The following is a 20,666-nucleotide window of genomic DNA, read 5'->3' on the forward strand; positions in this document are numbered from 1 at the left end:
CTGAGGTCTGGTGGTTTGTGCATAGAGGTTGTTCTCCTGGGATGCAGCCTTTACACTTGTTAGAGCTTGCAGGACAGAAACACCATCTATTTAGAACATTTCTACACTAGATCACACATATTTCTTTGCTGTCTCGCTTGTTCTGTGAGATTATTTATGCTTTTGATCACCCCCGGCTTTTAATTTAATTATTGTGATTAGCATAGCATGCATTTTAATTAACAATGTCGCAGTAGAAAGGTAAAATATGTCTCAAAAGTAATTATAAGGGCTGAAAAGGTTGCAAATATGCACAAATATCTGATGTGTTTATTGCTCAACGCAGCAAAATCTCAGGTTAAAACGCCAAAATTATGTTTTAAGGTCAATTTAAGCATCTCTGAATGCTTTATATTCCATGGACGAACAGGACAGAGTCTCTTATCAACATTAAAACCTACAACCGAGTCCTTGAATCAGAATCAGACTCCGACATTACCAACAAAATGGGCATTCACACAACATGTGTAATACACAGTTTACACCTAGTTTGGATATTTTTCTGGGTTCTCACTTGGTTGCTAAACTTTAGAACTAAGACAGCTAATTTGTGGTGGGTCACGAGAATAATTCAGTATTTTATAAGTGATGTGTAAATTAATTATCTCTGGATCGGTGTCACCGGCTGCAGAATTAGTCACTGTCTTAGCACTTTGCTAATTGCCTCAGGATGCAATTTAGGTTATATTTCATTTAATTGACAAGCCCAATTTGGACTGTTTAAGACCTAAGCTGCTAATAAACTTTTCTGAGGCGCTCCTGCTGACATATTTTACTTTGTTTTTAACATTTGATGACAGTCCGTGACACGCGTGGGCATAAATTCAGCCTTAAAAGCGACTTCAGGCTCATCACCTCCGACTCCAAGATTACTCGAGTGAATTAACTGCAATTAATTCCGTGTGAATTTCTTCAGTCAGTCCTTGACGGGTGGTCTCCCAAAACCTGCTGGTTGAGGCAGGTCAAGAGCAGGTTCATTATTAGATTGATTAGGTTGATTATAGGTCGTTGCAAAGGCACGGTCTTAAATCGACGTGCATCCATTGCTGTATTGATTGTAGCGTTACCAAAATAAAAACAGACTAAACTTTTAAAATATGACAGTTTTTTTTTTTTAATTGACTCAGCCCTAATGTTTATTTTAATCTAGAGCCTAAACCCTGTTATGAAAATATGGCATCATTGTTGCTCGACACCCTCCACTTATGTTCAGATAACAGACGGCGCGTATCCGCTTGCCTGTGAACTTGAACGCTGCCTGGGTCGGCAATGTTTTGGAGATGTTGCGTCAGTGCTAACCGCCACACTGATGAAAGCCAGCGTTAAAAAACCCCACTTGGCATCGCTAATTATTGTGGACGTCCAAGGCCTTGCCTAACGGGAACAGTTGATCAGAGAATACAACACACGGCCCTCTTTGTTTGTCTCCGCTCCTACAGTTGTTTTGGTTCTCCCGGTGATCACTTGACACTGTGCTGCGAGAAAAATACGCGCTTGTGCTAATAGCGTCGGTTCTAATGAAGCACTTGATGGCAACAGAAACGTGTGTGATTTCGCCATTTATGCTACACTGACTGCAGTCTTGTGTTTTTCTTTAAATTGGCTCAAGTCAAAATATTGATTCACACTTGATAGCAGGATAAACACATGAAAACAGCTTCCCGATTGAGTGGAAAATATGGCCGTGACTGGATCTGCTGTCCGTTCTCCTTCACAGCAGCATCGATAAAAGCTTCCAACAGAACATATTCAAAACACCGTTTCAACGGATGTTTTGGTCCAGGTTCTTGATGTAATCAGAGTTTTATGTTTAGAGGACGCCAAAAAATGCTGAATTTATGTGACGATCCGACTAAAATTGCATTTTTAAAGTACGTGACAACATGTTGAAGCCATCAAACGACAGGAGGAACGGACAAGGTGCTGGGAAGACTTCAGGATGCAAGCATCACAAAGTGACGCTTTAAAACCACAGGCTATACACTGACACACAAATAAACCTCTTTTTTGTCACATTTTTAGACACATAAAAAGATTTCAACATGCTGGTGCAGCACAATGACACTATCTGGTTATGAACTCGCAACTTAAGCAAGAAACCCGAGAATACACAGCAGCCACGTCATTCAAGAACTGCATGGACAGCAACCCCAAACACACACACACACACACACAAACACACACACACACAGAGTCTTTTGGCACACTCATCAGAAGTGTCACATCTCATCAATCCAGGGTCGTCCTGTCACTCAAATGGAAAGTATCACGTAGGAAATGACAAAACAACAAACTTTCATGGGGAATTAATGCTTTCTGGACACGGCCACTTTGAAATTATGTCCCAATTTGTCACAAAAACTCCGTTTACGTCTTTGCTGTAATAGCTTTAATGTTAACACGGCATCATTAAGAATGAATTAAATACCCACTTCTATGCAATGCGTGATGGTTACCAGATTGTTTGCAGCTGATATTATGGGGATCGTTCATCAAGCCACGATTAAGCTGTGCCACAGATGTTTGGAAAACATCTAGTTGAAGCCTGAGTTGAAAATTGCTTAACTTATAACGGAAATCCACTTAAAACACATGAACTAAATCACCAATAAATACAATAGGAGACCCAGTCACATATACGTAAATGATGCTAACTGCTACGTTTAGCTTATTTAGCATTTGACAGCGGTTATTTGTTTTTATTTCCTTTTGGGAATTGTAAAGCACTGCCATAAAATTCTATCCATTATTCTCCGAAACGTGTCAGAGGTTGTTTTGGTCTTGGTTAAGCGAGAAGTGGCTTCATCTCCAGGCAACAACCTTCACTGTTTTCTTCCTTTAAACACAAACATTGAATGTATTGTGCATCAACTGGAGTCCAAAGCAGAACCAGGTAAACAAAACACAATGTTTCCATATTAAATGCCAAATTTAGTCAAATGTGCGTTCATATCGGCCTGACTAATGTTACAGGCTGTTACGTGAGGAAAGGTATTAACAATATCATTTACGCGATGCTGACAGTGTGATGGAGCATCTGAATGTAAAGGAGCTCAATTAGCAGCTTAGTGTAATTAATCCGCCATTTTAATATTTATGACAGGGATTTTCACACCTCTGCTCCCTTCAAACGTGGGTGGAATGGTTTGGTCTGGATCTGGTGACGAAGGTGGGGGGCGTTCGCCAGCTGAGTGATGGAGAACAGCACCTCAGATCAACACCGTTGGCCCGTTTTTGGTGGTGGCCTCAGCCAATAGTGAGCGTGACAAACGCATAATCGCTGTGTTCAGAGATGGCGATTGGTGATGATGAATGCGAGCAGACAGGTCGGAGTAGTAACCAGATGGCCCGCCGGAGCCATTCTGGCTGGCAGGACGGCACCGAAACATTTGCTGTGCAACTGGAGCGGACAAGGATTCAATCTACGGTCAAATGAAGCAGCCAAGAGGCCGCCCCTGTCAAACTCTTTAAGGTCCGATTGTCTCCAAAAATGCAATGAAATAAAAAATGTAGGAAATAATAACTGAAGAACTTCAGCGGTTCTTTATTACCGGCCCGACATGAGGCGAGAGCGGCCTGTCTCCAGCCTGCATCGCCTACTCCAGCACTAACCATCATAGCAGCACTGAAGCCTCCCAAATTGGATCCTCTCGAGTAAAGAAGCCGGCGCGCGGCGCCCTGAGTGAGCCGTCGCTCCACGGCTGCGTGGTGCTGCTGTCTCCTGTGCACAGACATCTGTTTGTTGGAGGGGTAATTGCTCACTCCCTCCATATCCAGCGCTGACCTGAATTGCTCCATAATCTCTGAGTCTGCGTTTCAAGGGCCACTTTCTCCTTATAGTGTGTGTGTGCGTGTGTGTTGCGTGTCCATGTGTGTGTGTGTGTGTCCCAAATCCTCCTAAAACAATGTCATTTCAAATGCAATCCGTCTATTTTCCTTTTGTCAGCCACACGCACGACGTCGCACGTTAGCAATTGGCGCCGCGGCGTCGCCACCGACGGGGTCAACTTCGATTTGCACGCCAGGATGGAAAATAAACTGGTTATTTTCGCAGCTCTGCCTCTCGACTTGCCCGGGCAGGAGCGACTGGCGCGCCGTTGATCCCGGAGACTGTCTGAGCTCGGCGCCGCGGCAGACAGTCGCATCGTGACAACGCCGGCGACACGTTTGCTGTCAGAGTTGCGTGTCAAGTTTCAACAAACACGCTCAACCCTCCCAACGCTGGCGACAGACTCCTGAAAATCCTGCTGCTGCTCGGCGAAGGATTCCACCTGTGTATCATATTTAGATCAGGATAAACATTAAAAATATACACACGGCTCTTCATGTGCCGGTTTTGCTTTATATACGACACAAACCTTTTTTTGGTGCTCCTCAGACTTGAATAATAAAAACGGCCGACCATGCGTGTGAGGTAATATCTAAATGGATTTTTTTGCAGACTATTGAATTGCTTAATTTATTAATGAAGAAAAAAAAATCCATGTTTACAAATGGAAAAACCCAAATTGCAGCCAGCCTCATTTCTCCTGGTAATGGTATTTGTTCTACAGAGTGCCTTTGACAAACTCAAACCATCATTGCTTTTGTCTTTCGGGGGAGTCGGCTGACTCCCACGCTGATGCTGGCTCCAATGTGCTGCACCAGGAGCTGTGGCGCTGAGAGATAACAGCTGCCATCTTGTACGTGGTTAAATGTTGACAATGTCGCCGATAGACGGCGAAAAGAGGCCGACGGTCACTGACCAACCGACGAGGAGCAGCATGAAATGACGCACTGATCAATCTGACTCTGGTGCTAGACCCTGGGGGGGGGCAAAATTTAAAATCTTTGCATCTAGCTGTCTCCAATGGATGCAGCCAATGAGAGCGAGCAGAGTTGGAAGGCAGCAGATGGGTTGTACGCTACTTTCACACTGCATTATGGGATACCTTGAGTGCACTAAATAGGGTACGGCCGACCCCACTTCGCATCCGGGCGCCCCCCACAAGAAGGCAAGGTCCCCAGCTGTGAGTGCCGTGTCTGATATCAGGCCCTGTCCTCTTTATTTCTAATGGGGAGTAGTTTCAGCACGGATGGATGAATGTTTTGGTCAGTCAGTGGCATCATCAACCCCCTCCAACTCCGCGTCTCACCAACCTTTCTCAGACCTTCTCCCCGTCCAACAAACCAACCTCTTCCCGGCAACAGGTGCCTCTCAGGGAGGACAAAAACATGCAGAAGATGTCCCGAATCCGCTCTGTCCTGTTTGACGAGAGGTCAAAGAGGAGCCTAAAAGGATAGAAGATCTAATTTCTCCATTTTTTTGGGTGGAACGCACAGTTTTCCCCCAAAACCGATTAAGCGTTAAAAGCTGCAGAATATAGGCGAACCTTTGCTAATCCTACAGTTTTAAACGGGGGAAGTAGTTAAAGACAAAGGGATTGATATTCTACTTTTGCCCTTGAGTGAGAGGAGGAGTGTGTGTGTGTACGTGTGTGTGTGGACGTGTGTGTGAAGGGAGTGAGGGTGACAGAGAGATAATCTCTTTTGTATTTTTGATCCCTAAATGTGGTGGTTATGTCCTCTTATCCCAGCTACTTAGTTTCTGTGGCGCGTAAGTGATGCCGTGCACTTAGGCTGCGAAAAGCAGGTCAGTACGACCACTGAGAGAGAAGCACATGTGCCTCACATGGATAGCCCTGGGATTATTCCTCACAAAATGTCTTAATTCCTCTGTTCACTAATGATCCAGGGAAAATGCCCTCTAATCTCCATTCCATTAATTAAAAAAGAGCATGAGCCCGTGGAAAACCTCGCCATCTGCCGCAGTTTCCTTTCTGCAGACAGATTGTGTTTTCCCGCTCTGAACCAGAGGAACTGGGGTGGGGGGGTGGTTTGGAAGCGAGGTGAACGGTAAACGGATGCCCCTCCTCTGTTTGGGCATGAATGCGGCGCTGCAGAGCATCATCTTTTAAACAGTAGCAGCGCCTGTCAGGGCGGCGTGATGACTGGCAACTTGAGCCATTTCCTGGGGACAATTTTCCAGCTTCCAGCCTTCCAGCCCACTCCCTCTGATATCCCTCTTTAGAGACTTCACACTTGTTTAACTGTTTCGATAATATGCAGCCTCTTTAATTGCAGTGCTGTGACACAGTCTCTATATTCTTAATGGATTACTTTAATTTATTCTTCTCATTAGGGGGGGCTCTTAAACAAGTTTGAGTTGAAGTTTCCTCTTTTGCTTTTTCTTCCGAGCTCCAACTGAGATTGAAATATTTCAATTTTCTAGGGAGCCCAGTTAGTGAATGTGGCCAATATAAACACCATCCACGACACCATCCATATCATGAGACCCCCCACCCAATAAAAGTGCCCTCATTTGGACTTTGAGAAGTGCAACTTTCTTCGATCTGTTTGATGACTTGGAGCCTCTGTGCCTTTGTGTTTGGGTTGGATCGAGCTGAGCTGGGCTGTGTCTGTCCGGACTGATGAAACACACTCCTCAGAAATTGTATCAAGTGCGTTTGACCTGCGGTCAAAGCCCAGAGACGTGACATGAATTTGATCGGGCTAGTAGGCAGGATAGATTATCCGAGCAGATGTCGTTTCCCACCCTTACTGGAACACTGGGGCCAATAATAAATACAGGCGCGCACAGACACACAACACGCACATTAATCTGAGCCAGGCTGGTAGCCTCTGCACGTCCTCTTCACTCTCTTCTCTCCTCTCAGCTCAGAGTGGATGTTGCGCACACACCAAGTTTATTTTAGCCGCGTCTCTATTGTGTTTTGGGTTTTTTTCCGCGCTCCTCCGCTTTAATCATCACAGGCAGGGTGTTGGTTTCACTCACGACACTTCTGAGGCTTCCAGATGGACACGCTGGGGTTGAAGACTGGACTCTGTGGGAAATGGCAGATATTGTGCTGTTCTGTGCTGTGTGCGTGTTTTCTGGATGCAGTTTGGGGACAGATCCGCTACTCTATCCCAGAGGAACTGGAACACGGGGCTTTTGTTGGAAACATAGCGGAGGACCTGGGTTTGGATGCAGACAGCCTCTCTGCGCGCAGATTCCGGATCGTCTCCGGTGGCAAGAGGCAGTACGTGGAAGTGAATTTGGAAAACGGAGTTTTGTTCGTCAACGAGAGGATCGATCGCGAAGAGCTGTGTGAGCAGAGTTCGTCCTGTTCCTTCCACCTGCAAGTGGTGATCGAAAACCCTCTGGAGCTGTACAGGGTCGAGATGGAGATTCTGGACGTGAACGACAACTCTCCCAGTTTCCCGTGGACCCAGTTTAATCTGGACATCTCGGAGTCGGCGGCCCCGGGATCGCGTTTCCCACTCGAGAGCGCACAGGATTTGGACGTCGGGTCCAACTCTCTGCGCACCTATTTGCTGAGCGTCAACGAGCATTTCCTCCTGGACATCCAGACGCGCAGCGACGGCAGTAAATTCGCAGAGCTCGTCCTGCAAACCCCGCTGGACCGAGAGCAGCAAAGCGCGCATCAAATGGTCCTGACGGCGGTGGACGGGGGCGCGCCGGAGAGGTCTGGCACCGCGCAGATCGATATCACCGTCCTGGACGCGAACGATAACGCGCCAGTGTTTGATCAGTCGTTTTACAGAGTGAGGTTGGCCGAAAACGCACCAAAAGGCGCAGTTGTCATCAAGTTAAATGCGTCAGATTTAGACGAAGGTCCCAACGCGGACATTACTTATTCCTTCAGTGGCCACGCGCCCCTCAGAGTGCGCCAGCTTTTCAGCGTAGATCCGCGCACTGGGGAAATCAAAGTGAAAGGAGTGATCGATTATGAAAAAGCCAGGATGCATGAAATTTACGTGCAGGCTAAAGACAAAGGGCCCTCCGCCGTGGCGGTGCATTGCAAAGTGATGGTGAACGTGTTGGATAAAAATGACAACATCCCGGAGGTCATCCTCACCTCGGTGTCCACACCAGTGCAGGAGGACGCGCCCCCGGGGACGGTCATAGCCGTCATCAGTGTGACGGACAAAGACTCCGGAGAGAACGGGAACGTGGACTGCGAGATCTCGCACCACGTCCCGTTTCAGCTCCACTCGTCCTTCAAGAACTACTACACGTTGGTCACGTCGGATTTTTTGGACAGGGAGTCGGTGGGGGAGTACAATATCACCCTGACGGCCCGGGATATGGGCTCCCCACCTTTGTTTACCAGGAAGACTATCCTGGTCCAGGTGGCTGATGTCAACGATAACGCGCCCCGCTTCAAGCAGCCGTCCTACACGGTGTATTTGACCGAGAATAACGCGCCAGGCGCCTCCATTTGCGCGGTGACGGCGCTGGACCCAGACTCCGGCCAGAACGCCTACATTTCCTATTCCATACACGAAGGGAACATCCAGGGGATGCCAGTGTCCACTTATGTGTCCATCAATTCGGACAACGGCAACATTTACGCGCTGCGATCTTTCGATCACGAGCAGCTCAAAAACTTTCAGATCACGGTCCAAGCGCAAGACGCCGGCTTCCCGCCGCTCAGCAACAACGTCTCAGTCATCGTCTTCGTTTTGGACCAGAACGACAACCCCCCCGTGATCGTGTCACCGGTTTCACACATGGGAACGTCCCCCAACCAAGTCGTGCCCAGGTCGGCCGACGCGGGTCACCTTGTGACCAAAGTGCGAGCCGTGGACGCGGACGCGGGACAGAACTCGCGTCTGCTGTACCAAATGATCCACGCAACAGATCCAACCCTCTTCAGCGTCGCCCTGTACACGGGTGAAGTCAGGACCATCCGCCAGTTGGTGGAGAAGGACCCCACGAGGCACAGACTGGTGATTCTCGTGAAGGACAATGGTCAGCCGGCCCTCTCGGCCACAGTCTCCATCATCCTGTCAGTGGTTGACAGCTTGCCAGATTCGAAGCCCGATCCGGGCGACCTGTCACAGAGCCCGCGTCACAGCTCCAACCTCACGCTGTACTTAATCGTGTCTCTGGGCGCCATCTCCTTCACATTCCTGGTGGCCATCATCGTCCTGGTGGCCGTGCAGAGACTGAAGGGCAGACCGTCCAACAAGTCCATCCTCCCGTTCATCCCCGCGTGTTGCGGTTGCTGCCCGCGCCCGGAGACGCGCGCCACCACGGAGGTGTTCCGCAAGTCCAACCTGAACGTTCGGATGTCGTCGGGCGCGGAGGCGAGCGGCACCGGTCCCATTCCGCAGGTTTACTGCTACAAAATGTGCCTGACGCCCGAGTCCAAGAAACACGACTTCATGTTCTTGAAGCCGTGCAGCCCGGTGCTGTCGGCCCAGCAGAACAACGCCAAGAGCACGGATTACCTGACCTCTGGCTGGAGCACGCTGGACCGCAGCGAGATAGTCAAGAACCGAGCCCTGACTCCAAATGAGGTGATACAATCAGATGTGAAGCCAATATTGTGATTCGTCCCGCCGTTTCATTCCCCCCATGCCAGTGAAAATTCTAACAAAGCTGAACAGCAAAAATATCCTAAAATCAAAGATGTGACGCTAAAAACACTGTGATGCACATAGAAATATTAGAAAGAGAGACCTTGAGAGCTAATATCACTGATGTTAGAAAAATAGTGCCGTTTATTGAACAAAATGTGTTTTAAATGAATGTCGGAAGATGTTTTTGGTGTTTTTTTTCAAAGGTGGCCCTAACTGGCTTCAATGTTTCTGCATTTTATGACTTCCTGGTTAAAGCAATCTGACCTGAATCTTATCAGATGGTATTTTTAGACCGATCTGCCTCGCAGACCTGACAGAAAGGGCTGCAGGGGCAAATATGGCATCGCATACATGATCAGAAAGTCCAACCCCCAGTTTGTTATCTAGAAGTATTCTACACTCGGGCGTGCGCTTCACGCACATCAACCAGATGCCGACAGCGCGCAACCTTGCAAATTAGCGCCGAATGTCAAGGTGCCTGGCGTCGGCATTAAAGATAAAAGAGATGCAGATGATTCACCAACCTGCAGCCCTCTCTTGATCTGCTTGCTGTTTTGCTCTGCAGCCGACGGCCTCCTTTCCTTCAACATCCAACTTAACATCCATCACATCCGCAGATGATCGCGTTACCAACTCATTTGGCATTTTGAGGAGCGGCCCAGCTCCTTCTTCATTACAGGCCTAATGTAGCAGCACAGAGCTCGTTAGGCCCCCCTTTTTTAATAAAGAGCTCTGAAAGCGTGACTCTCTAAGAGTTTAATAAAAGCAGGAATTAATGACGTTTGAACATCTCGGGGCAGCCGATCATAACTAACTGCCAGATGAGGTCAGGGATCCACGCGTCAGGGGCGACGCCGGTGCAACGCTGCAACTTGAGCTTTTAGAGGTCTTCTCAGACTCGAATCTCTTACTGCTGCCACTCACTGTCTCCACTGTGTTCCGTGCACAGCTGAACTACTCCAACAAAGACTGGACCTGGACCAAGAACCAGTGCAACTCTGCATACAAGAGGTGACAGATGCACAAATGATGGAGGAGCTTGCTCCAAAGAACCAAGGTGCTGAGGTTTTCTTCTTCTCTTGTGTCAGGTACAGCTCAGGAAACATGGACGCTGATGGTCTGACCTGCAGCGTAGCGCCACAGTACTGGACGTGGGGGAACCGTATGAGAGGTACAGCACGAGGGAAAGATCTCCAGGTTTCCGAAGGCTGGGGGATTTCATCGCATCGACTTGAGGATTAGCGAAGCCCCCTTGAGAAATGTTTCCGGCTTTTATGCTAACTGTCTGAAATTAAGAACTTTTAATCCATTTTATTCAGATCGTCGGAGTAAACGCGGGAGGAAATAATCCCCTGATGCAAACTGTTATTTATGCTTCTTTTCCAGAACACAAGGCAGCTCTCCAAGAGGGAGCAGGTTCCGACTCCTCTTGGGCTCCGAAGTACTCCCAGCCTCAGTGTGAGCGGCCTGACTACCAGCACAACGTCTACATCCCAGGAACCACATCCGACTACAGCACGCTGAAGCTGGCGCCCAGAGGGGAACTGGACGTCTACAACACATTCTCTACCTTTGGAAAGAAAAAGAAGTTTATCTCCCACTACGAGCAGTCCTTTGAAAGGCAGGACGACCTGATAAGAGACGCCATCTTCAAATGATGCACGCCATTACACCGCATATCCATTATGCTAGGTCCAGTATGTCTCCACGGTCATGAGTATGGATGGATCCATTTCTGCTAGATTTTTGAAATTTCGGTGGATTTTAGTGCCACTTCTTGTAAATATGATCAATAAATGTTGCTTCTATGTCAGCATTTTTTCCGTGATGTCATGCTTTGCTGGGCTAATGGCCCTAAACTTGTTGAATCTGACCAGTTGGCTTTAAAATGAAAGAAATTAAATGCTAAGAAGGTGGTAAATTCACAACTAATTCTCAGATACACATCCAGGGATATATTTTTCTGAATGTCTGTAGATTTGGCAGTGTCAATATGTCAGATTAGGTGTCAGCCTTTCTCTAATATTGGCCGATGGCCAGGGAACGTGCTGTTGCCTCTATGAGCATGACTCCAGCGGGGGAAACGCTTCAGCAGAGTAATGTTTTGTCCAGTAAATGCAGGCTGAGTCGAATGATGGATTCCAAGAAGACATTTTTTGCTCTGTTTCTTTTTAATTTTTTTCATCCCAAAGCCAAGTCTTTAAAGAAAGTTAACTGGAACATTTAAGTGATGTTTTCATTTCCAGCAGCAGAGAACTGCAAGTAAATTTCAGTTATGTGAGTTCACGGCAAACATTTTAAAGAAATCTATGGCTGTAATGGCTTAGAGTTAAATAGAATTCTTCCTAAGGATTGTTGGGTGAGTGAGTTCTGCATTCTTTAACAGTCGGAGATTTCAAGGGTGCGAAAACGCATTCATACCAAGCAGTGGAGGTTAGAGGTCATCAAATATACAGTACATTTACATATAGGCCTTTACATAAGGTAGCTTAGATTCATTCAGACACATGCGTTTAATACGCCCATTGGGGTGAAAATAAGCAAATCCGTGGTTGTGAGGTCATGCTTGTACATTATGGAACATATAGTATGAAAACTATTAAACCTTTTCTCAACTATCTTCATTTTTCGTGCTTTTATTTTCATATGAAGGCTTTGATTTTTTTCAGGAGTTGCATCAGATAGTTATGGAGGAAGCATACGCACATATTTGCTTCATATTTATCCATCAATTTTCAGTTAATGACTTGCTAATCAGGGTTATCAGTTGACAGGTCATTGGTCCATCACAGACACACACCAGACACTTAAACCTAAAGGTAACTTAGAGTCTCCAGTGAAAGAGTGCTCCTGTTCATCAGAAGCATTTCAGTTAATTGGGACAAAATGGAACTATGTCAGGGTCTAAGTCACCCAGTGTCGGTGATGAACTTTTACATATACCGAGATCCACAGCATATGTCCAACGTCTGTACCAGACGCCGTGAAAATGGTTTTATTTCTTTCTACGTCTCTTTTTCTAGAAATATCCCACGTTTGGCCACTAGAGGACGTCACTATCCGTGACAAACGTGTTTGGACGAACGTTAATGGTACCTAACAATACATACACATAGAGATAATAGAGGGTGACTATACTATTTGAAAGCTTCATATAGCATGAAATAAATGTGAACGTGACAAAAGATGGACGGCATTTGGTCAGTAATAGATGAAAAACGGGCTAATCATTGATACATGTCAATATAAATACTGATTACATACACAGAGGACTTATTCAGGACTTTGTGGACTGGATCCTGTGGAATAACCTCCAGATCAACGCCAGTAAAACCAAGGAGCTGGTGGTGGATCCTGGGAACAGACATCGACGTTGTGAAGTCCTATAAGTACCCGGGTGTTCACCTAAACAATAACCTGGATTGGACACACAACACAGACGCCCTTGTCAATAGCAGACTGTTCCTGCTCAGGAGGCTGAGGTCTTTGGGAGTGCAGGGACCACTCCTGAGGACTTTCTATGACTCTGTGGTGGGATCAGCCATCTTTGATGGGATAGTCTGCTGGTCCAGCAGCATCACGGACAGGGACAGGAGCAGGATGGACAGACTGGTAAGGAGGGCCAGCTCTGTCCTGGGATGTCCTCTGATCTCAGGACACCCTGACAGCACTGGGCAGCTCCTTCCACCCTCGCTGTGTGAAGGAGAGGTATCACAGATCAGAGCAGTCAGACTGCACAATAAACATAATGCCCGCTCGTCTGCAGACTAGTGGACATAAATAAGTAATTGCTTTTACCACTGGACTCAAAAATTAACTTTACAATTCTCTAATGGCATTTCAACCATTTTGCACACCCTGAATATTATATATTTCTGATCTGTATGTTGTATACACTTTCAGTACTATGTACAGGTATACAAAAGGCTGATTATCCATTTATCTTGGATCATTATATATATTCTTTTTTATATATTTTCTATTCTAATTTCAATTTTTCTTCTCTCTGCGTGTTTTTGCTGCTGTTGTGCTGTAAATTTCCAAATAAAGACAAATAAAAGAATCTCTATCTGAATCTGAAGTTCACTAAATGAGCACTGGATGGCGCCAAATGTGTACTGTATTCAAAAATATTGTCGTTTTTCTCCTCTTCAACATCTCCATGGACCATGAAACCGCTACACGCCTGCACATTGTCCGGTTAAAAGACTTCTGTGTATGGAATCAGTATTTATATTGACATCTATCAAGGATTAGCCCGGTTCTTTTCAAGTTTTACTGGATGTTCGTTCAAAATCCAATCTTTCTGTCTCTTGAAATTAAGAACACATTCATTCATTCATTTATTCATTCATTCATGCATCCCTTCACATATGTGACCTGTGTTCTCAGCAACTCTGATTAGGAAATTAACAGATGAACTAAGAATGGAGCCACTGATGGCTCCATTCTTAGATGCCCCCCCCCCAGCCTACGAGCAGCAGCGGCGGCAGCAGCCTATAAAGACGTTGCCTCCGCCCCTGTCAGAGGGGTGCTACGAGAGCCCCCCCCCCCCCCCCCAGCAGCACTGTACCGTGAATGGCCTATTGCGGCTGCAGCTCCAACGCGTGGAAGCGAGAATGACTCCAGCGCTCCCCTGCAAGCCCACCCGATCGTAAGGATTTTATTTCATTGCTACATCTTTAAAAAAGAAGAAAAAAAAGATGGCACTTTTTATTGCACGGACACGACTGGCCGCTGTTCTTACAGCCATGGCACTCTGGCGATGCGCGCTCTCCATCACTCGCTACTCCATACCCGAGGAGATGGAAGTGGGATCTTTTGTTGCCAATCTGGCCACAGATCTGGGTCTGGATGTCCGCAGTTTGGTGGAGCGCAGGGCAAAGCTCGATGTCATTCACAGCAAAAATTACCTCGACATCAACAAAGAAACCGGGGAGCTGATCATCCGCGAGAGAATCGACCGGGAGAGCGTGTGCATGACCAAGACCACCTCCTGCTTTCTGAAAATGGATGTCATACTGGAAAACCCCGTCCGCATATTCAACATCGAGTTAGAAATCATGGACATTAACGACAACGCGCCCGTGTTCCGCAGGAAGACGATGCACTTGGACATCTCGGAGGCAACCCCTCCCGGAGAGAGGTTCTCTTTGACGAACGCCGTGGATGCGGACGTGGGGGCGAACTCGATCAAGACCTACTATCTGAGCGAAAGCCAGGACTTCAACATCGACATACAGACCGGCAGCGACGGCTCCAAGTACGTCGATCTGGTCCTGAACGCGCATTTGAACAGAGAGGAGCAGCCCATTCACCGTTTAATCCTCACCGCGGTGGACGGGGGGGTGCCCGCCCGCTCGGGCACAGCCAGCATCGTCATTAACGTCCTGGATATCAACGACAACCCCCCCGTGTTCGCTCAGCCGGTGTTTGCGGTCAACGTTTCGGAAAACTCCGCCGCTGGGACCGTGGTCATGACCTTAAAAGCGACAGATCTGGATGAGGGCACCAACGCCGAGTTGGTGTACTCCTACACGCTGTACACCTCCGAGAAGACGCAGGAGATCTTCACCCTCGATCCCAACACGGGTGAGATCAGGGTGAAAGGCGTGATCGATTATGAGGAAAGTCCCAGTTTTGAGATGTATGTGCAGGCTCAGGACAGAGGCCCCAACCCGCTGTCAGGCCACTGTAAGGTGATGGTGTTCGTCACAGACCTGAATGATAACTACCCAGAGGTGACCATCAAGTCTATGAAAAGCATGCTGACGGAGGACGTCCCCGTGGGCACTCTGATCGCCGTGGTCACCGTCAGGGACCGGGACTCGGGAGCCAACGGCCAGGTGGCGCTGGCTCTGTATCAGCAGCAGTCCTTGCCCTTCCTCCTCAACAAGTCCTCTGAGGATTACTTTGAGCTGATAGTTTCCAAACCCTTGGACAGGGAGGTCATTGGCCGATACGAAATCACGCTGATGGTGACGGACAAAGGCTCGCCGCCCCTGGCCGAGAACGAGACCATCGCCTTAGAGATCCTGGACATAAACGACAACGCACCCAGGTTCTCGCAGTCCGTCTACACGATCCACGTGGTGGAGAACAACCAGCCGGGGGCTCTGCTGACATCTCTGAGCGCCTTTGACCCAGATCTCAACGAGAACGGGTACTTGGTGTATTTCATCATGGAGAAGGAGATCGCCAACACGTCCATGTCGATGCTCTTCTCCATCAACCCCGAGAACGGCGACCTTTACGCCCTGAAGACCTTTGACTACGAGAGAGAGAGGGATTACCTTTTCCACATAGAAGCCAGGGATTCCGGCGTTCCCCCTCTGAGCAGCAACGTGACGGTTCACATCATCATCCTGGACCAGAACGACAACACTCCCCTCATCGTGTCGCCATGGAGGGCGCGGGGCTCCATGGTGGAGGAGGTGATCCCTCGGTCCACAGAAAAGGGCCACCTGATTGCGAAGGTGATCGCCATCGACGCCGATTCCGAGCAGAACGCCAGGGTGACGTACCAACTCCTGCAGATCAGCGATGCGAGCCTTTTCAGCCTGGACCAGTACAACGGCGAGATCCGTACGACCAGGATGTTCAGTTACAGAGACCCGAGGCAGCAGCGATTGGTGATTGTCGCCAAAGACAACGGCAACCCCGCTCTCTCCGCCACCGTGACCATCAAGATATCGACGGTGGAACACGCCATGGCCTTCTCAGAGACCACGGAGCTGCCTCTCGAATACGACGTCTTCAGCGACCTGAACCTGTACCTGGTGATCGGACTGGGGGCCGTGTCCTTCCTGTTGCTCATAACCATCTTGGTCATCATCGTGCTGAAGTGTCAGAAACCAAAACCGAAGGCCATCAAGATCCCGCCAGCCAACCGGAACAGTGTGATCAGCAGGAACAGCGTCATCAGCCAGAGGAGCTCCACCATCGCCGACTCCACCCTGATCTCCAGCGACGCCTACTGGTACAGTCTGTTCCTGGCCGAGACGCGGAAGGGGAAGGTGGTCGTGAGACAGCCCATAATTCCCAAGGGAGCCGGCTATTTTGTGTCCAGCATACCGAGGAGCATAGGGCCGAGCGAGACCACCGACTCCAGAGCGTCCACGCTGGAGGTACGCATCAGCTGAACTTTAAATGTCACAAAGCTTTATTAACAAGGACCGAGCATGACACGCTGGACTTAACGCACACAGCAAGAAACTTAAATCTTTAGTGCGTTCAGGATTCGCTGTGTCATTTTCTCGTCCAAAGCTCATTTTCATCTGCAGCGTAGGGACAGTCTGAGCAGAGCGTTTTGGTTTTAGCGGCTCCTTCCTCCTGGAAAACACCACTCCGCTCAGAGATGATCGTGATTTACAGTTTGTACTAATGAGGCTTTGAAAACAAAACTTCCACAGACTGTGATTTTTGACTTTGAATGCAACTTTGTGCACCTTTTCTTTGCAAATGTGCACTGTTTACACAAGTGTTCCTATCGATTTAGCCTGACACCACAAAGAGCTGAGATGACTTTTAAAAATAGTCGGCTTGAGTCCAAAAACTGTCTTAGGGCATTGTTTAACTCTCTTAAACTGGACTACATGAGAGATTAAGATAAAAGAGAGGGATAAAGTCATAATTACAGTGCATAATTAGGCCATATAAATACAAATAACTGAAAATGTGCCATTCTTCCACGTCTGAGTCTATGTAGGTCATTTATTACAGATGCAGAACATGCAATCAGAGCAGGGCTACTGAGGGAACTGGGGCGGGGGGTGGGGGGGGCTTCAAAGGAGCCTTGACATGGAGGGTTTGTCTTCAAGGACAAGAGCGCATCACCGTGTTAAGTGGGGGGTGTCGCTGTATTTGCTTAAAAAACAAAAAGGTCCTGTAACCGGTGCAGCTGGTGTTTGCCTCTGCACAGCTGCAACGTCCCACCGCATAAACGCGCAGGTGCATGCACAGACAGCCGAATGTGAGTTTTGAGTGTCTGGGATTCCCGCGTACAACTTAACTTGTCTCTTCTTTTTCCTGTTCTTAAGTTCTCAAAATGAAAGGAAGTCCATTCTACAACTGGAGGTATGCTGGTTACCAACTACATTCTGTAGTGCCACTATTCTTCTTTCTGTTCTCACTATAGTATATATGGATTGCCTCAACAACAACGACTAAAATCTCCAGAACCGGAGTGTTCACGTTGTGGATTCTCTGTAACGATTCTGGGGTGGCGCTGGTGTGTTTAAATTGGCCGTTCTCTAAAGTGCAAAAACCGATCAGCTTATGGAGAGAGGAGATTAGCCCCAAATTGGCTGCTGCTCAGGACTTTGTGTTGTGCACATCTGGCTAGCTTGGCAGCGATTCAGGGCAAAACGATGGCACAGGCACAGGAAAAAAGGGGATTACGGGATGAATTGTCCTAAATTGCTTCCCAGAGTGCAAAATACCTGAGAGCAGAGAGTCAGACTCTTTCTGCATCCTCGCACACGACCTCTATTAGTGCATATTTCAGACTCATGGACGCGTTGTATTGGTGACACCGTCCTGCCGGAGTAAAAATTAGTGTGTTTTGATGCCTGATTACTGCATGCATGCTCACTCCGATGGTGTCAGTCACACACATGCACTTTTCTGTACAGAATTGGGGGGAAATGATGCGCTACAAGTCTACAAGGCAACCAAAAAGTGACATGTTGTCGATGGTGGCAGTAACCAGTCACGATCCACCGTTGCATGAGGGAGGACTTTCTGCAGCGTCGGGCTGTCGCTCGCCGTCCGACCACGCTCACTTCTGTGTCCTGTCTCTCAACAGGAGCCAAGGAGAGAACTGCCGTGATACAGTCATCCCTTCGCACGAGACCCTTTCCTCCTCCTGCCCCCAGCCCCCCCACACACACCCCGACGAAGACGCAACGGCCCTCGCTCGGTCTCTTCGCAGTCCGTCGCAAAAACAGGACATCGACAACGAATCACCTCAACTTTCTATCGTCTCATCCAAGCATGAATCTGCATGATTCTCTTTTTGGACATAGGGTTGAAATAATTCATGGGGGGGGGGCATTTTAGCATTTAGAGTTGCCTCATGTTGTAAACCATTCTCTCCTTAACAAACTCCTCAGTGGACACATTTGCCTTCTTTCCAGTGTTACACTGTGTGCTGTAGTTCTAGAGAGCATCAAACTCTCCCCATGACTCGCCACACCTTTTAAAGAAAAAAAAAACAGTTTTAAACACGCCTACTTACAAATATATGTAAGTTACACGTCAGGGTGAACATGATTCTTCCATAGATCTGATATTACTGAACTGTAGCTGGTTTGTGATTGAAGCTTTGCACTCTGTCCATTTAAGTTCGTGCTATCAACTTTTTAGGATTTCTCCATTTTTAATTTCATTTTTTTTACAGTGTTTGTATTCAACAGTACTGAATGTGTGGACATGATGAAACAAAAAGAATGCTAGAAAACAGAAACAAGAGAAGGAAAAAAAATCATTTGAACTTGATTGTTGATTTTAAAAGAAGTAACGTTTGTGTAACGTTTGAGTTTATGGTGTGCAATTCATATTTTAGACATCTGTATTGTATAGAAGTCAGGACGGAGGTGTGGCGCTGGGTGCTCTGCAATATTAAATTTTGTAATCATGATACAAAGACAAAGGATGTGATGTCTCCGCCCCCTCTCCTCACGACGGGGTGGCCATTTGGGTGGGTGTCAAAACAAGAGCGAGATGACCTTGAAATCTCTTTATAACAAGGTACAAATATCAGTTATTGAAAATATTAAAAAGTAACCAATTGTATTTATCTTGGCTGTGGTGAGGAGGAGGGCAACAGGTCCAAGAGGGTGTTTTTATTTCATATTTGTGCTTTTTTTTAGATAAATATTTTATGTAAGGATTTCCAATGCTGCTTTTGTGGGCTTCTTTAAAAGAATTTTCTGTTGAGTATTTGTAGTTCAGTGCAAATGACGTCGTTTTGACGGTGTAAATATGTTGAAGCTGGAAGGAACCTGCTCTTTTGACCTCAGAGGTAGCGCCGTTGCACTATCCCAGGACTTGAGTTACTCAGAAACAAGGAGCCACTCATTCGGGTGCTAAATGATCAAAAGTCATTGGGAGGAAGGGAGGGAACAGGAGGCGCAGAACGTGGACGCGAACCACCACCTCTCGGACTGTTCCCCCGGCACCAGTGTTCTGCCCCAGTCCGACCCGACTGGGACGCATGATAGACGTGCCACCCAGTGTCTGACCCCCCCCCCCCCACACACACACACACTGTTTCAGAGACAAATATATTGCACATGATGAGCTCCTTGTGTGCCTTCTGCAAAGTCAAAGACGACTGTTGATGAAAGAAACAATGGCATGTCAAACAGTGTTTCAAACTACAGCTCTCTCCCCCTCTTCCTCCTCCTCCTCCCCCTCTTCCTCCTCCTCCTCCTCCTCCTGTAAAAATGTTAATGGGAAAAATAGGGAGACGCGTTTGCTGCAGACAGAACTGCTTTATACTTTGTGGTTTTTTATACAGTAGAGTTTTTTGATATCTTCTGTCGTCCACTGTGATCAGACGCCACTAGGGGCGTCCCGTGCTGGCCATCGTAAAAAAACAAAACAAAAAAAAACGTGCAGTGTTTTCTCATTTGTGCACACATGCTCCGTTTTTGCTCAGTTCTGCCCTTCAGATTGTACAGCGTGTCCCGGGAGGTGCGTCCAGCCTGGTCCAGTCCAGTCCAGCCTGGTCCAGCTCCGTCCCACACCCAGCAGATCAAACGCAGTATGGGACAGAACTGTCCCGCTTTATTTCCGAGTCTAGTTAATTGTCGGATTTTGATGTTGCTTATTTGGCTTAAATGTTCTGCCTGATCATACCAGTTTGAATAAAGCTTTTTAATCTGCCTCTTGGTGTCTGTGATGAAAAATGAACCAAAGTAAGAGTGACAAACACACACAGCGTCTCTCTCTCTCTCTCTGTCTCTCTCTTACACACACAGCTGCTGAAATTCCCCCACATAAACATTTGACCCAATTTTCCTGTAAAATGCAAAGTGCTAATTCTTGGAAATTGAAAACTGAATAAGGGGGATGTGCCTGTGGTTCACATGGCAGAAACAGACCAGCAGTAGTTCTTTCAGGATTAGTCGAAGCCTGGAATGAAAATGTTTGATCTGCTCTTCACTGTGGCTCCAAAGTGCCACCAATCT

At 47.5% G+C, this 20,666-nt stretch overlaps 2 protein-coding genes across 3 annotated transcripts; both read left to right on the forward strand.

Annotated features, from left to right (window-relative positions):
* Positions 1-6,667: 6,667 nt before the first annotated feature.
* LOC130537871 (protocadherin-10-like) lies at positions 6,668-12,089 on the forward strand. Its single transcript, XM_057054972.1, has 4 exons — positions 6,668-9,408; positions 10,421-10,482; positions 10,560-10,642; positions 10,858-12,089. The coding sequence occupies exons 1-4, from the start codon at positions 6,895-6,897 to the stop codon at positions 11,127-11,129; spliced, it is 2,931 nt and encodes a 976-aa protein (XP_056910952.1). The 5' UTR covers positions 6,668-6,894; the 3' UTR covers positions 11,130-12,089.
* A 1,938-nt stretch (positions 12,090-14,027) lies between these two features.
* Positions 14,028-20,361, forward strand: LOC130537766 (protocadherin alpha-C2-like). Of its 2 annotated transcripts, XM_057054784.1 has the most exons (3): positions 14,028-16,598; positions 17,511-17,547; positions 18,278-20,361. In XM_057054784.1, exons 1-2 carry the CDS (start codon positions 14,175-14,177, stop codon positions 17,520-17,522), a joined length of 2,436 nt encoding a protein of 811 aa, XP_056910764.1. In that variant the 5' UTR covers positions 14,028-14,174; the 3' UTR covers positions 17,523-17,547; positions 18,278-20,361. The 2 variants fall into 2 exon arrangements, with proteins under 2 accessions (XP_056910764.1, XP_056910762.1); XM_057054782.1 differs by lacking the exon at positions 17,511-17,547.
* The last annotated feature ends 305 nt before the right edge of the window (positions 20,362-20,666 follow it).

Source organism: Takifugu flavidus, chromosome 14 (assembly GCF_003711565.1).
Source record: "Takifugu flavidus isolate HTHZ2018 chromosome 14, ASM371156v2, whole genome shotgun sequence".
Classification (NCBI taxonomy): domain Eukaryota; kingdom Metazoa; phylum Chordata; class Actinopteri; order Tetraodontiformes; family Tetraodontidae; genus Takifugu; species Takifugu flavidus.